This window comes from Seriola dumerili, unplaced genomic scaffold (assembly GCF_002260705.1).
Source record: "Seriola dumerili isolate Sdu_G_001 unplaced genomic scaffold, Sdu_1.0 BDQW01000149.1, whole genome shotgun sequence".
Lineage (NCBI taxonomy): Eukaryota > Metazoa > Chordata > Actinopteri > Carangiformes > Carangidae > Seriola > Seriola dumerili.
In genome coordinates this window covers 9,629,499-9,644,433 of record NW_019174404.1, presented here as the reverse complement: position 1 = coordinate 9,644,433, position 14,935 = coordinate 9,629,499, and the positions used below count along the sequence as shown (strand labels likewise).

Below are 14,935 nucleotides of genomic sequence, written 5' to 3'. Positions count from 1 at the left end.
TAAAGTGATTCAAAAAGCAGACACTGTTAACGGGTGGGGGAATTGAAACTGTCAAAGAGAAGGCTTTGATGTTATGGGAATTATTGTCAGGAGGAGGCTACAGTGCCGCAAGAACTGACCTTATAAGTGGACAGATTTGACAGAGGAGTTAGAGGAAAAGACACCAGCTAACCACCCACACAAAAACATGCATGCTTAGAAAGAGGGAAAACAACTAAACCGAGCATCTGCTGTGCCAGTAGACCACCCTCACTCTGCTCTGAAATTTAACTACAAATCATAAAACCATCCATTACAAAAAGAAAGCACAGAGAAAGGGATAAATAATGTGCACTCACTTCCTAGACTGGAGGTTGGAGATAAGTGAATGCATTGTTTCAGAAAACTCTATAAAATTAGCACAGAGTGTACTGGGCAGATGGAAGACTCATTACAAATGAAAAGGTTTGGTAGCGTTGTTAACAGCATGCAAACCCCTGATGTCAACCCAGTGAAAAAATATAGCCATGGTGAAAAATACATGTTAACTAAACACGTTAATTAAACTGCTCCAGCTTCAATGGATGAATTTGTTCTTTTGAGTTGACACACCGCTAAATCAATGAATTGCTCAGTCGAGTACCAGTGTTTCTGGAGAATATTCTCTATATACATTTATAAATTTCATATTATTAAGCAGTTGTTGCCCCAGTCATGCCATGTTTCTAGTTTTGTTTCCCCATGATCTATAATTAATTTATAAGTACCTCATAAATAGTAAATTATATGTATTTATTTATGTTTTACTTTTAGATGTATTGTTGCTATTGCTCAGCAATAGTTATCCATCACTGTGTCCTGAAATAAGTTCCCCCACAAGCCCCCCAATTTTACAAAATAATTAAACCACAATTAAAGGGCTATAATATAAAGTGTTACAGATTTTTCCCAAGGGCTTCCCCCTTGGTCAAAAGCTTACTCGTACCATCAGGCTGCCAAAGTGTTTTCAAAGCATGAGTGATTTAGGAAAATCTTTCTGCCTCTTACAGGACCTGTACAGGAAAGACTGCAACCTGGCAGCCCAGCTGCTGCAGTGCTCCAAGTCTCACTACAGAGCACACAAGATGTCTGAGGTGAGCTCCCCAGCACTACTGCTACAACTGCATTGATGTGTCAAGTCAGATCTGTGCTGCAGCAAAAAAGTTTCCTGACGTGAGATTTAAAATCAGTTTTAAACAATTTCAATGAAAAATACTTAATAATTAAAATACTGAAAGATGATATTACATTTTTAGTGTTTTACTCTTTGTACAGTAGCAAAGGGCTGAGAATGATCAAAATTTAGCAGCTTGATCAGGACTGTAGCGACCATTAAGGACTGAGATTAGGTTTAGTAATGTGAAGGCTATAAATAATACGTTTATAAAGAACAATTATTGATACTGGTGCCTATAAGACACCTTTCTTTGGAGAATATGAACATGTTTTTGATCCTTTGTACATACATACATAATACAAAGGTTGCCTTACCTAAACCAGGAAATATCTGATGAAACAATATATCTGATGGCCAAGCATTCGAAACTTAGTTTAAGTACTTGACAGTTTTCAATACTGAACACTAAAAACACATTTTGGTCGATGCTCAAAATGTATTATGGTTCAATACCCAGCCCATCAAGTGCTCAGCACTTTACCACTCGAATTTTATTCCTAGCCATTTGGAAAAGGCTTCTAAGGAGCATGTAGGCCATGTTAGGAAATAAAATTTACAAAAATGACTGTTACATAAAACATAAACAAATAATACAAAATTTAAGGGGGTGAGGACTGGGGGGAAACCTGGACTCATGGATCTCAGTATTACTAAAATCCTGGCTATAGTCCAGAGTTTAATCAATAAAACTACATCATCCATCACTGAGCCTGTGCTGTATATCGTTAGTGTACTAATGAAATTGAAATTCTCTCAGAATTATTCCTGTAATGGAGAGATGTTCCCCGTGTTGTGACGGTATACCATTAAAAGCCTTGGTGAGTGGTTTTCACAATAAGATGCAGTCACAGTGCTCATGGCCTCGTCAGTCAGACTGATGAAGGTCTGCTGTCTGAAGTGCCCTCTGTCTGCATCCTGCCTGTGCATAATAAGTGAATGAATCAATGAAAGGATGGCCTGAGATGACACCTAATGTACAAAAAAAAAAAGTTATACTCTAAAACAGGGCTGATAATTGGCATAAGTACTGTACACAGATACATTTGACATCATTAAATCATTGATGATGAGGTAAACAAAACAGGACAACAATGAATTCAACTCTAAAGAGATTAAATTTTCTGCTTTTCTTATAATTCAGATTTCATTTGAATAAGCACAGTGATGGACATGAGGGCAAAAACCCTGCAGTACAAAAACAATGCTGCTTTTTTATTTCCATGTCTTCTTGAGCTCATCAGCTGGTGAGGATATCACTGGACATGTATCTTTAGCCTCAATTATTTTTTAGCATCACAGCCATCATGTTCATATTTCAGACCCTTTTACAAACTTTTGGTTTTTCAAGTCAGCTGGAAACATTAAAAAGTCAGCTGGAGATGAAGTTTGTCAATTAACTAGGCAGATTTTAGCTTTGGCATTATCTTGCGCTTCCTAGCTATGCCTGATAAAAACCGCTTGCAATATTTGTCTTTTCAAATCATTGGCTGGAAATTATAAGGTGCTTTTGTTTACTTCTGTGTGAAATTGAAGACCAACTGTTTTAAAAAATAACTGTAAAATTTTGAGCTATAAATCTGCCATGTTATCATTGTGAACTGCATATGGGCCATGTTAAAACAGGAATTTGATCAGGCAACAGTAACTAAGTGGTTGCACTTTCTTGCTAATGAATTTAACTTATCTGTAAGAGGAAGAATCACTTTTTTTTTCTTCTTTCTGATGTTACATAGTCTCACTGTAAATAAAAAAAGGTTATAAAATGTAAAATCTTTTCAAATGTGGAGTATTTTGAACCTTTTACGGTGAAAATACAAAATGCCAGTTTCATCATACACCATTAAACCACTTATTTCAACAAGACCTGTGGACGTGTACACTGTCACATGGATTACCACTGCAGAACTATGTGACTCTTAATTAAAATTTGCCTCATATAGCAGCTAATGCTGAGCTAGCTTACTTGGAGCACAGACTGTATATTATCTTGTGCCCCCCCTTCAGCCTCACCTACTTTCCATCTCTAGTCCCTCTGGGGAGGCAGTGGCTGCTAAAAATAGCATCGACTTAAAAGATGCAGGTTATTTTATGCCGAGGCGAGCTTCTATTTCTTAACAAAGCCAAGTCAGTATTTTATCTTTTTTTTTCTATTCCCAGCTGGAGACCCAGAGCACTGGTTTAATTTGAATCTAAGCTGTTCCCTGTGGAACTGATATGTGTTTGATGGTAGACAGAAGAAAGAGACACTGAGAAAAAGAGAGAGAGAGAGGGAATGAGGGCTTTTTGGTTGAGAAGGCAGTGGAGCAAGAAGAGAAAGATGAAAGGATAAAGAAAGGGAGGAGAGAAGAGAGAACTCAGTGTGGCAGGAACAGCTCCTGCTGACCCTGACCAGCTTTAATAGGCACAAAGAACCAGTCTGTAATTGACAGGAACTGTTTTCTCAAACATGAGTCAATCAAACAGATTATGTGTCTGACTGTGTGAGAGAGAAGCAAGAGAAGGAAAAAAAGATTGAGAAAGAAAGACTGAGAAAGAGCAGAACAGAGAACATTTGGAAAAAGGAAATATTTATATATATACAGTAAATCAATATATATATATACAATATATATATAGATTTACTGTATATATATATATATACATATACACATACATAAACACACATTACATTTTTAAGTCGAAATACATCTCATTAAAAAAAAATACCTACTGCCTTAAAATGTTATATTTATTATATTTGTGTTCCGTAAGTATTTTTATTTAATGTATTAAATGCAACTGGAACACCACCACTATTAACATCTAAAACCTGTATTAACTGTTACTTCAAGCTGTGTTAAATCAGTGTTAATAATCTATAGACATTAATAATATCCATGGGACATCTGGTTGCATTGTTTTTGTTAGCAACTGTAANGTTTTTTGACTTTTTATGCTTTACTATACTATGTCGTTTTATTGACTTTTTATGCCTTACTATAATATGACGTTTTTATGCTTTACTATACTATGTCCTTTTAATGACTTTTTATGCCTTGTTTTACTATGTTGTTTTAATGTTTTTTTTATGCCTAACTACACTATGACGTTAGGGACTTTTTATACCTTGTTTTACTATGTTGTTTTAATGTCTTTTTATTCCTTACTATACTATGTCGTTTTTTTTACTTTTTATGCCTTACTATACTATGACGTTTTGGTGACTTTTTATGACATGTTTTACTATGTTGTTTTAATGTCTTTTTATGCCTTACTATACTATGTCGTTTTCATCACTTTTTATGCCTTACTATACTATGTCGTTTAAATGATCTTTTATGCCTCACTATACTATGACATTTTTATGCCTTACGTCTTTTTAATGACTTTTTATGCCTTACTATACTATGACGTTTTGGTGACATTTTATGACTTGTTTTACTATGTTGTTTTACTGTCTTTTTATGCATTATTAGACTATGCCGTTTTTATGACTTTTTATGCCTTACTATACTATGAAGTTTTGGTTACTTTTTATGCCTTGTTTTCCTTACAATACTATGACCTTTTATTACTTTTTAGTACTTACTATATTATGACATTTTTATGACTTTTTATGTCTCACTATACTATGATGTTTTTATAACTTTTTATGCCTTACTATACTATGACGTTTTGGTGACATTTTATGACTTGTTTTACTATGTTGTTTTACTGTCTTTTTATGTATTATTAGACTATGCCGTTTTTATGACTTTTTATGCCTTACTATACTATGAAGTTTTGGTTACTTTTTATGCCTTGTTTTCCTTACAATACTATGACCTTTTATTACTTTTTAGTACTTACTATATTATGACATTTTTATGACTTTTTATGTCTCACTATACTATGATGTTTTTATAACTTTTTATGCCTTACTATACTATGAAGTTTTTATGCATTACTACACTATGACGTTTCTTACCTTACTATATCATGGCGTTTTTTTATGACTTACTATACTATGACTTATTTTATGCATATATGATTTTACTTCATACGTACATATATTTCATACATGGAAATTCATCACATTTGTGTATGACCATTCCTGAATGTAAATTCAGATCTTATATGTTCATAAACTATTTGGCTGATTGCACTAAAAAGCCAATCACTTTGTTTTGGAGGGGTGGCGGGGTTGTTGCTTCCTTACCAATTTTGAGGCAAAACCTACACCCTTTATTTGAACCATCCACAAAGCTACAGGGAGCCCGAATGTCCCCTGGTGACAGAGTGAAAAGAAATAAAGTGATTCAAAAAGCAGACACTGTTAACGGGTGGGGGAATTGAAACTGTCAAAGAGAAGGCTTTGATGTTATGGGAATTATTGTCAGGAGGAGGCTACAGTGCCGCAAGAACTGACCTTATAAGTGGACAGATTTGACAGAGGAGTTAGAGGAAAAGACACCAGCTAACCACCCACACAAAAACATGCATGCTTAGAAAGAGGGAAAACAACTAAACCGAGCATCTGCTGTGCCAGTAGACCACCCTCACTCTGCTCTGAAATTTAACTACAAATCATAAAACCATCCATTACAAAAAGAAAGCACAGAGAAAGGGATAAATAATGTGCACTCACTTCCTAGACTGGAGGTTGGAGATAAGTGAATGCATTGTTTCAGAAAACTCTATAAAATTAGCACAGAGTGTACTGGGCAGATGGAAGACTCATTACAAATGAAAAGGTTTGGTAGCGTTGTTAACAGCATGCAAACCCCTGATGTCAACCCAGTGAAAAAATATAGCCATGGTGAAAAATACATGTTAACTAAACACGTTAATTAAACTGCTCCAGCTTCAATGGATGAATTTGTTCTTTTGAGTTGACACACCGCTAAATCAATGAATTGCTCAGTCGAGTACCAGTGTTTCTGGAGAATATTCTCTATATACATTTATAAATTTCATATTATTAAGCAGTTGTTGCCCCAGTCATGCCATGTTTCTAGTTTTGTTTCCCCATGATCTATAATTAATTTATAAGTACCTCATAAATAGTAAATTATATGTATTTATTTATGTTTTACTTTTAGATGTATTGTTGCTATTGCTCAGCAATAGTTATCCATCACTGTGTCCTTAAATAAGTTCCCCCACAAGCCCCCCAATTTTACAAAATAATTAAACCACAATTAAAGGGCTATAATATAAAGTGTTACAGATTTTTCCCAAGGGCTTCCCCCTTGGTCAAAAGCTTACTCGTACCATCAGGCTGCCAAAGTGTTTTCAAAGCATGAGTGATTTAGGAAAATCTTTCTGCCTCTTACAGGACCTGTACAGGAAAGACTGCAACCTGGCAGCCCAGCTGCTGCAGTGCTCCAAGTCTCACTACAGAGCACACAAGATGTCTGAGGTGAGCTCCCCAGCACTACTGCTACAACTGCATTGATGTGTCAAGTCAGATCTGTGCTGCAGCAAAAAAGTTTCCTGACGTGAGATTTAAAATCAGTTTTAAACAATTTCAATGAAAAATACTTAATAATTAAAATACTGAAAGATGATATTACATTTTTAGTGTTTTACTCTTTGTACAGTAGCAAAGGGCTGAGAATGATCAAAATTTAGCAGCTTGATCAGGACTGTAGCGACCATTAAGGACTGAGATTAGGTTTAGTAATGTGAAGGCTATAAATAATACGTTTATAAAGAACAATTATTGATACTGGTGCCTATAAGACACCTTTCTTTGGAGAATATGAACATGTTTTTGATCCTTTGTACATACATACATAATAGAAAGGTTGCCTTACCTAAACCAGGAAATATCTGATGAAACAATATATCTGATGGCCAAGCATTCGAAACTTAGTTTAAGTACTTGACAGTTTTCAATACTGAACACTAAAAACACATTTTGGTCGATGCTCAAAATGTATTATGGTTCAATACCCAGCCCATCAAGTGCTCAGCACTTTACCACTCGAATTTTATTCCTAGCCATTTGGAAAAGGCTTCTAAGGAGCATGTAGGCCATGTTAGGAAATAAAATTTACAAAAATGACTGTTACATAAAACATAAACAAATAATACAAAATTTAAGGGGGTGAGGACTGGGGGGAAACCTGGACTCATGGATCTCAGTATTACTAAAATCCTGGCTATAGTCCAGAGTTTAATCAATAAAACTACATCATCCATCACTGAGCCTGTGCTGTATATCGTTAGTGTACTAATGAAATTGAAATTCTCTCAGAATTATTCCTGTAATGGAGAGATGTTCCCCGTGTTGTGACGGTATACCATTAAAAGCCTTGGTGAGTGGTTTTCACAATAAGATGCAGTCACAGTGCTCATGGCCTCGTCAGTCAGACTGATGAAGGTCTGCTGTCTGAAGTGCCCTCTGTCTGCATCCTGCCTGTGCATAATAAGTGAATGAATCAATGAAAGGATGGCCTGAGATGACACCTAATGTACAAAAAAAAAAAGTTATACTCTAAAACAGGGCTGATAATTGGCATAAGTACTGTACACAGATACATTTGACATCATTAAATCATCGATGATGAGGTAAACAAAACAGGACAACAATGAATTCAACTCTAAAGAGATTAAATTTTCTGCTTTTCTTATAATTCAGATTTCATTTGAATAAGCACAGTGATGGACATGAGGGCAAAAACCCTGCAGTACAAAAACAATGCTGCTTTTTTATTTCCATGTCTTCTTGAGCTCATCAGCTGGTGAGGATATCACTGGACATGTATCTTTAGCCTCAATTATTTTTTAGCATCACAGCCATCATGTTCATATTTCAGACCCTTTTACAAACTTTTGGTTTTTCAAGTCAGCTGGAAACATTAAAAAGTCAGCTGGAGATGAAGTTTGTCAATTAACTAGGCAGATTTTAGCTTTGGCATTATCTTGCGCTTCCTAGCTATGCCTGATAAAAACCGCTTGCAATATTTGTCTTTTCAAATCATTGGCTGGAAATTATAAGGTGCTTTTGTTTACTTCTGTGTGAAATTGAAGACCAACTGTTTTAAAAAATAACTGTAAAATTTTGAGCTATAAATCTGCCATGTTATCATTGTGAACTGCATATGGGCCATGTTAAAACAGGAATTTGATCAGGCAACAGTAACTAAGTGGTTGCACTTTCTTGCTAATGAATTTAACTTATCTGTAAGAGGAAGAATCACTTTTTTTTTCTTCTTTCTGATGTTACATAGTCTCACTGTAAATAAAAAAAGGTTATAAAATGTAAAATCTTTTCAAATGTGGAGTATTTTGAACCTTTTACGGTGAAAATACAAAATGCCAGTTTCATCATACACCATTAAACCACTTATTTCAACAAGACCTGTGGACGTGTACACTGTCACATGGATTACCACTGCAGAACTATGTGACTCTTAATTAAAATTTGCCTCATATAGCAGCTAATGCTGAGCTAGCTTACTTGGAGCACAGACTGTATATTATCTTGTGCCCCCCCTTCAGCCTCACCTACTTTCCATCTCTAGTCCCTCTGGGGAGGCAGTGGCTGCTAAAAATAGCATCGACTTAAAAGATGCAGGTTATTTTATGCCGAGGCGAGCTTCTATTTCTTAACAAAGCCAAGTCAGTATTTTATCTTTTTTTTTCTATTCCCAGCTGGAGACCCAGAGCACTGGTTTAATTTGAATCTAAGCTGTTCCCTGTGGAACTGATATGTGTTTGATGGTAGACAGAAGAAAGAGACACTGAGAAAAAGAGAGAGAGAGAGGGAATGAGGGCTTTTTGGTTGAGAAGGCAGTGGAGCAAGAAGAGAAAGATGAAAGGATAAAGAAAGGGAGGAGAGAAGAGAGAACTCAGTGTGGCAGGAACAGCTCCTGCTGACCCTGACCAGCTTTAATAGGCACAAAGAACCAGTCTGTAATTGACAGGAACTGTTTTCTCAAACATGAGTCAATCAAACAGATTATGTGTCTGACTGTGTGAGAGAGAAGCAAGAGAAGGAAAAAAAGATTGAGAAAGAAAGACTGAGAAAGAGCAGAACAGAGAACATTTGGAAAAAGGAAATATTTATATATATACAGTAAATCAATATATATATATACAATATATATATAGATTTACTGTATATATATATATATATATATATATATATATATATAAATATCTGAGAAATATTTAAGTTGACTTGAGATGTGAACAACTTATACTATTAATATCCATATTTTTTTTATGGAATGACAAATGGGAGATAAGTGAACAACAGAAAAAACTGTTGAAAAAGGAAAACGCTATAGTGTTCGGGACAAAGCAAACAAATAAATGAACTGACAATTTTCTGACAAGTTCATTAGAAGGGCCGATTTGTGGAACTCCCCTGAGATACATGAACTTGTCTGGACTGTGTGGGCTTTGTGAGAATGAATTACTTTCTAAACCAGAACCATAGACTGAAATCCTTGAGGAGCAGTTCTAAAATTACCTTCAGTACTGACACAGAAAGCATAGAATATGTTTGAGGAAGAGATTCATGTTGATTGTATAAATAATTTAGAAAAAGATGTAGAGGAATTTTACATTTTAGAGCTTCATTGGCGAAATCTGAAGACTGGCTCACTCAGCAGTCACAATTTCTACAAAACAAATCTGTGTAAGTCTTAGCTTTAATTTCTCATCTTCATCATACTTTTGTCTTTTTGCATATCTGTCTTCCAGTTGCCGTTGGATTTCCAGGAACGCATCAGTTCCCACATGGAGAAACATAACCGGGGTAGTGGAGCCACCATGGCAATGTGTCACTCCAATTACTCCGACGCTGTGCCCACATCCATAATTGCCAAGGTACTGGAGAAGCCCGAACCAGGAAGCAGTTGCCCTGTAACACGATCACCAAGCCCGCAGCCGCAGGATGGAGACTTTCTTACAGGAACAGGGAGCACTGATCACTTGACCCGGCGCATTTCGTATAAGACATCTGATTTGTACTGCAGCGATACAGCCCTCTACTGCCCTGAACGATGGCAAGACACAGAGCGCAGGCAGAGCGTCGACCTTCATGGCACTGGACTGCTTCAGCTCCACGCCCAGAACTCCACAGACAGTAACCCAGACGAAGATGCCTACCACTCCGGAAGTTTCTCCCACCATGAACCTCCATCTTCCTTTCACCACCATGACGAGTTTGGCACTGGCAGCCTCCCTGCTTCCAGTTCTTACTCCAGCTTCAGCCTGGCATCAGATGAAAAGGGAGGAGTTAGTGCTGGTTGTGGGCGCACTGCCAGTAGCACCTTATCCTCTTCCCACCAGGGGCTCTATATGGACTGGCGAGATGGTGGCAGTGGGGAATATGAGCGCAAAAGCATGTCTTCGTATGATAAAGACAGCCCAAGCTTCCCTAAGTCCCACAGCATCCAGCACATGGTGACCTCCAGGAGCCCGCAAAAGGGCACCTCACCAGCGTACACGAGGACAGCTTCATGCTTCAGTGAACCATACCACTCCAGCACCCCTCGCCTGGCCTCTTCTCACAGTATGGGGTCCACAACTGGACTGGGCCAGGCTCGAGGCGGAGCTCTGGACAGCCGAGGTGACGTCCAGGTGTCTGAGGATGAGCTGAACAGCCGTTGGAGACAGCTTAGTGTGGAAGACATCAACGCCTTCTCATCTTCCTATCGTAACATCACAGGTCGGGTGTCTCCGTACAGTTTCTCTGAGCGCCACTTTGCCATGGGCCCCTCCAGTAAGGTCAAGGGGTCTCTCTACAGCAGCTTCCAAGAAGGAGATCATGTCTTCCATAGCCGCATGCTGGACCAGTGCTTTGCTGTGGGTCCCCCTTCACCCAGCCGCAGCCCCAAACCTATGGAGCATCGTAAGCAGGAGAAAACTTCTGTGCTGTATAGAGCCAAGGATGACAGTCAGGACTCAGAGTGCAGTCTTTTCCTCTCAGGGAGCTCTAAAGACAAAGAGAGTAGCGGGGGAGCGACAGCAGCAAGCAGCGCCAAGAAAGACTATATAAATCTGAGTGCAGACAGCTCAGCTGAGTCTTTACATCAAAGCTCCCTTGAGGCCTCAAGTCTTCAACACTACCCTAGCCCCCGGCCGAGCGTCCGGCCTCGTCCGAGCTCCAGCTCGGCTCTCAGCATCGGTCCTGCACTCCCAAAGAAGACCTCTCCAAGATACCAAAAATTTGGCAGCACGGGACTGACGAGGAAGGACAGTTTGACCAAGGCGCAGCTATACGGTACACTGCTGAACTGAACAGAGAAAGAGAGCTATTCATTTTATGCATGATGATGATGATGATGATGATGATGATGATGGTGATGATTCCTAACTTACTGTACTGTACTGTATGTCTCCCTGCAGCAAACATACATGGTGTGATGGGATATTAAGATGTTGCTGTTTTATGTATCTCTTAGCCAAGGCACGTTTCATGCAGTCTGCAACACCTTTTCTATTGTGCGTCATGATACAGTGTAGCTACCTGAGACCAGCTATTCAGTATGTTTTTGTTCAAGTTATGATGATAATTATAGCCACTGGGATAAAACCATATTCCCTAAGACATTCAGCACAGACCCATGAACATACTGTGCTATTTGCTTTTTCTTTTTTTTTTGTGTCGAGTACTGTTAGTAAAACCAGCAAAAGACCATTTATTCCTGCTTTAATATATACAGTACAGATAATAGGCTAAAGTGTGTGTAATGGAGTGACAATAATTACTCATGTTTGGGAGAGGCTAACTATTATGTACAGTGGACCCTGCTAACTGCAAGCTGTTAAAAAGATTTATCCATTCTCTATTTTATCTTAAAGAAAAAAATGCATGCTGTATAAGGCACATAAATAAGATGGGAAAACACATTTCCAGCTAAATTGTTTCTCATAGGGACATTATCTGTAAGCACCACTTACTACAAGCGACATATTTCATAAATATTTTCAAATTGGCTGCACAAACGATATTAAAAATTCCTGATACTAGATCACACTTGTTAATCAGAAAGTTAAATCCCCTGATTTTGTTTGTTGGTATACTAGTTCTAAAAAATATATATATATATATATATATATATATAAGTCTATAAAACAATTACAGTATTTTGCTAGAAATGTACAAATAAAACAATGTAAGCATTCAGTAGAAATGAATACACATGAATTAAAGAGTAATATAGTGAGGATTCAGATGAGCTTCAAGATTTTTAGCATTTACTCAGCTTGAATTTTTATTATTTTTATATCAAAACGAGATGAAGTCTGAGACTGAACTGCACAGTAGTCACCGTTATACCAGGACACTTGTGAAACTGCCTTAATCCTGTTCAGTGGACTGAATGGTCTCCTTTACAGTATCTAACAACTGTGTACATAGTCTATATCTGCCGTATCTTTACTGTACATATACACTACTGCTACTGTCACTATACTGTTACTACATACAGCGTATGTTCTTCCCGTCAGATAACACACACATGGCCAGTTTCTTGGAGGAGGATTAAGTCTGTTCTTAAACTGGGGATATTTTTCAGTGGAGATATCCATTGAAATTTGTATTAGTTAAAGATGATGAGGCTTAATCCCTGTTTAGAAATCCGGCACACGCAGTTGAATTTCTACCCTGACTCCTCAACACTGTTGGCACCAGTTACACAAACCAAAACAAAAGTGCTGGTTGTTCTAGTTTTCAGCAGAGATTAATTGGAAAACTCTTCAGGCAAGCTGGCAGATCTGCAATGTGTGCACAAAAAGGAGGATAGGAAAGTTAACTGAACAGGTAGTAAAAAACAAAGCTGATTAAAGATAAAAATGTATAGTTAGTGTGTTGTTTTTAAACCAGCATGCTCAATTAGGCTATTTAGAGAAAACACTGTGAAACTAGACAAAGCGTGTATATATACGTACGTAGAAAGTGAGGACCCAGAGAGGTTGCCCTGCTGCCCCACAATCATGCTACCACTTGCTAATGTTACTAGTATAAATGGGGACAAAAAACAATGCTCCAATCTCTGTGCACCCTTTTGATGGATCTTGAAGGATTTCTTCCTGCCTGTGTAGCTCTATAGATCTGAGAGGAATGGCGATATGGATAAGATAAATAACGGGAACTCAGCTTTGCCCTTGACTAGTCATGCATTGATTCTTTTTTCTTTTTTTTTTGAGAAGGCCATGCTTCTACCTCTCATGCAGATCTGGGAACTGGCTTAAGGCTGTTTATAAAGATTTCAAAACTGCATCTCTTCTTTTTGACTTTGTCATGTTTATGAGGGTGAAACTGCACCACCACAGGCAACAAAAAGTCTCCAATCATATTCTTATTTAGTATACTGTATAGGTATCAAAAGGGTAAAAAAGGTTTTAAATTTAAATTAAGTTAAATTTAAGCACTTTGGCGAGGGGATTGAGAGGATACAGTATATGGTATTTTTGTGGTAGACATGATGTATAAAGAGATATAGATACTGCATACACATTTGTTATTACACTATGAATATTTTCTATCCAGTTTTCAGTTGATGTTATATTTATCGAATGTTTTAACCCTGGATGAAGAGGCTGAAGCATTTCTGTCCTGTCCTACCTCCAGCCCTGTTCCATGAACAACAGGCCAGCTGTCTAAATGTCAACATGTTTTGTCTGATGCATGGTTATATATTTTTGCTGTATGTTTATTTATTTAATAAAGATGGCTGTTGGGAAATACATTGCAGACATCTGTGGATATTATATTACTTTTCCTATTTCCAGGACCTTAAACCTTGAAGATCCTAGAAATGTCGGGATCTTCCTTGACTGATTATAGCTACTCCTTGTGTCACTGTGTCTTTATTTATCTCATTCTTAATTTCTTGGAAGTTATTTTTTGTTGTCCTGTCAAGATATAATACTCTAGCTGACATCTTCTTCCTCTTTAGCAAAGGTCAGCGTGATTATCAGTGATTAGCTGTGGAACTGTTACAGCCAGTGTTAAGTGTTTTGTCTCTTTGTTTTTTGTGTTGAGTTTGTTACGCATGTCTTTTGTCATGGCTCAACTCCTTCTATTGCTTTTAGAACAAATTTTCTATTGAGTTATTGTTATTTCAATCTGGTTACATGAAGAATTGTTGGCTGGACTGTAACAGCGGGGCCAGCCCTATAATCTGGAATGTCCCTGACTGACTCACTGAGTGATGATATTTCCACCATTGGCCCAGTTCCTCGTCACATCTCTGGATCAAACAGGTTCTATTTATGAAGGCCAAAAACATCACATAAGTATAAATAAATAAATAAATAAATGCCAAATTGAATTATAAAATACAAAAATAAACGCAAAATAAAAACATTTTGGTAATAAAAAAATACTAATTCTATATTTTTACATTTATTTATTTATGCATTTCTATATTTATTTATTTATTTTTGCATTTCAGGATTTATTTATGTATTTACTAATGTATTTCTACTTTATTTATTACTGTATCCGTATGTTAATTAAGTAGCCGGTCCTTCCATAGTCCATAGATCGATTGGATGGATCTGCTACCACTGCCTTGACTAGTACCCAGGAGCTTTGCCTTTCCAGTGTTGCCAAAGTGACTTTGACACTAGATTTAGCAATTTTTCTGAGTCTTTAGTGACATTTTTTCATGAAGCACCAAGCAACAAATCTAGTGACTTTTTGAACAAAATCCTTGAATACTTTCGATCAAGGGATCATGGGAGTTGTCCTTCGGTGTTATTTGTTCAGAAGGTTTTTATCAGGTGCTGAATTATCCACAGAGGTCTTCTCCT

At 37.3% G+C, this 14,935-nt stretch overlaps 1 protein-coding gene across 1 annotated transcript in view; it reads left to right on the top strand.

Moving 5' to 3' along the window:
* Positions 1-11,413, top strand: part of begain (brain enriched guanylate kinase associated) — a 34,628-nt gene extending 23,215 nt beyond the window's left edge. The window contains exons 5-6 of the mRNA XM_022751229.1: positions 1,029-1,112; positions 9,872-11,413. Coding sequence (XP_022606950.1) covers positions 1,029-1,112; positions 9,872-11,413 — 1,626 coding nt within the window. The remainder of the gene's footprint in view (positions 1-1,028; positions 1,113-9,871) is intronic.
* The last annotated feature ends 3,522 nt before the right edge of the window (positions 11,414-14,935 follow it).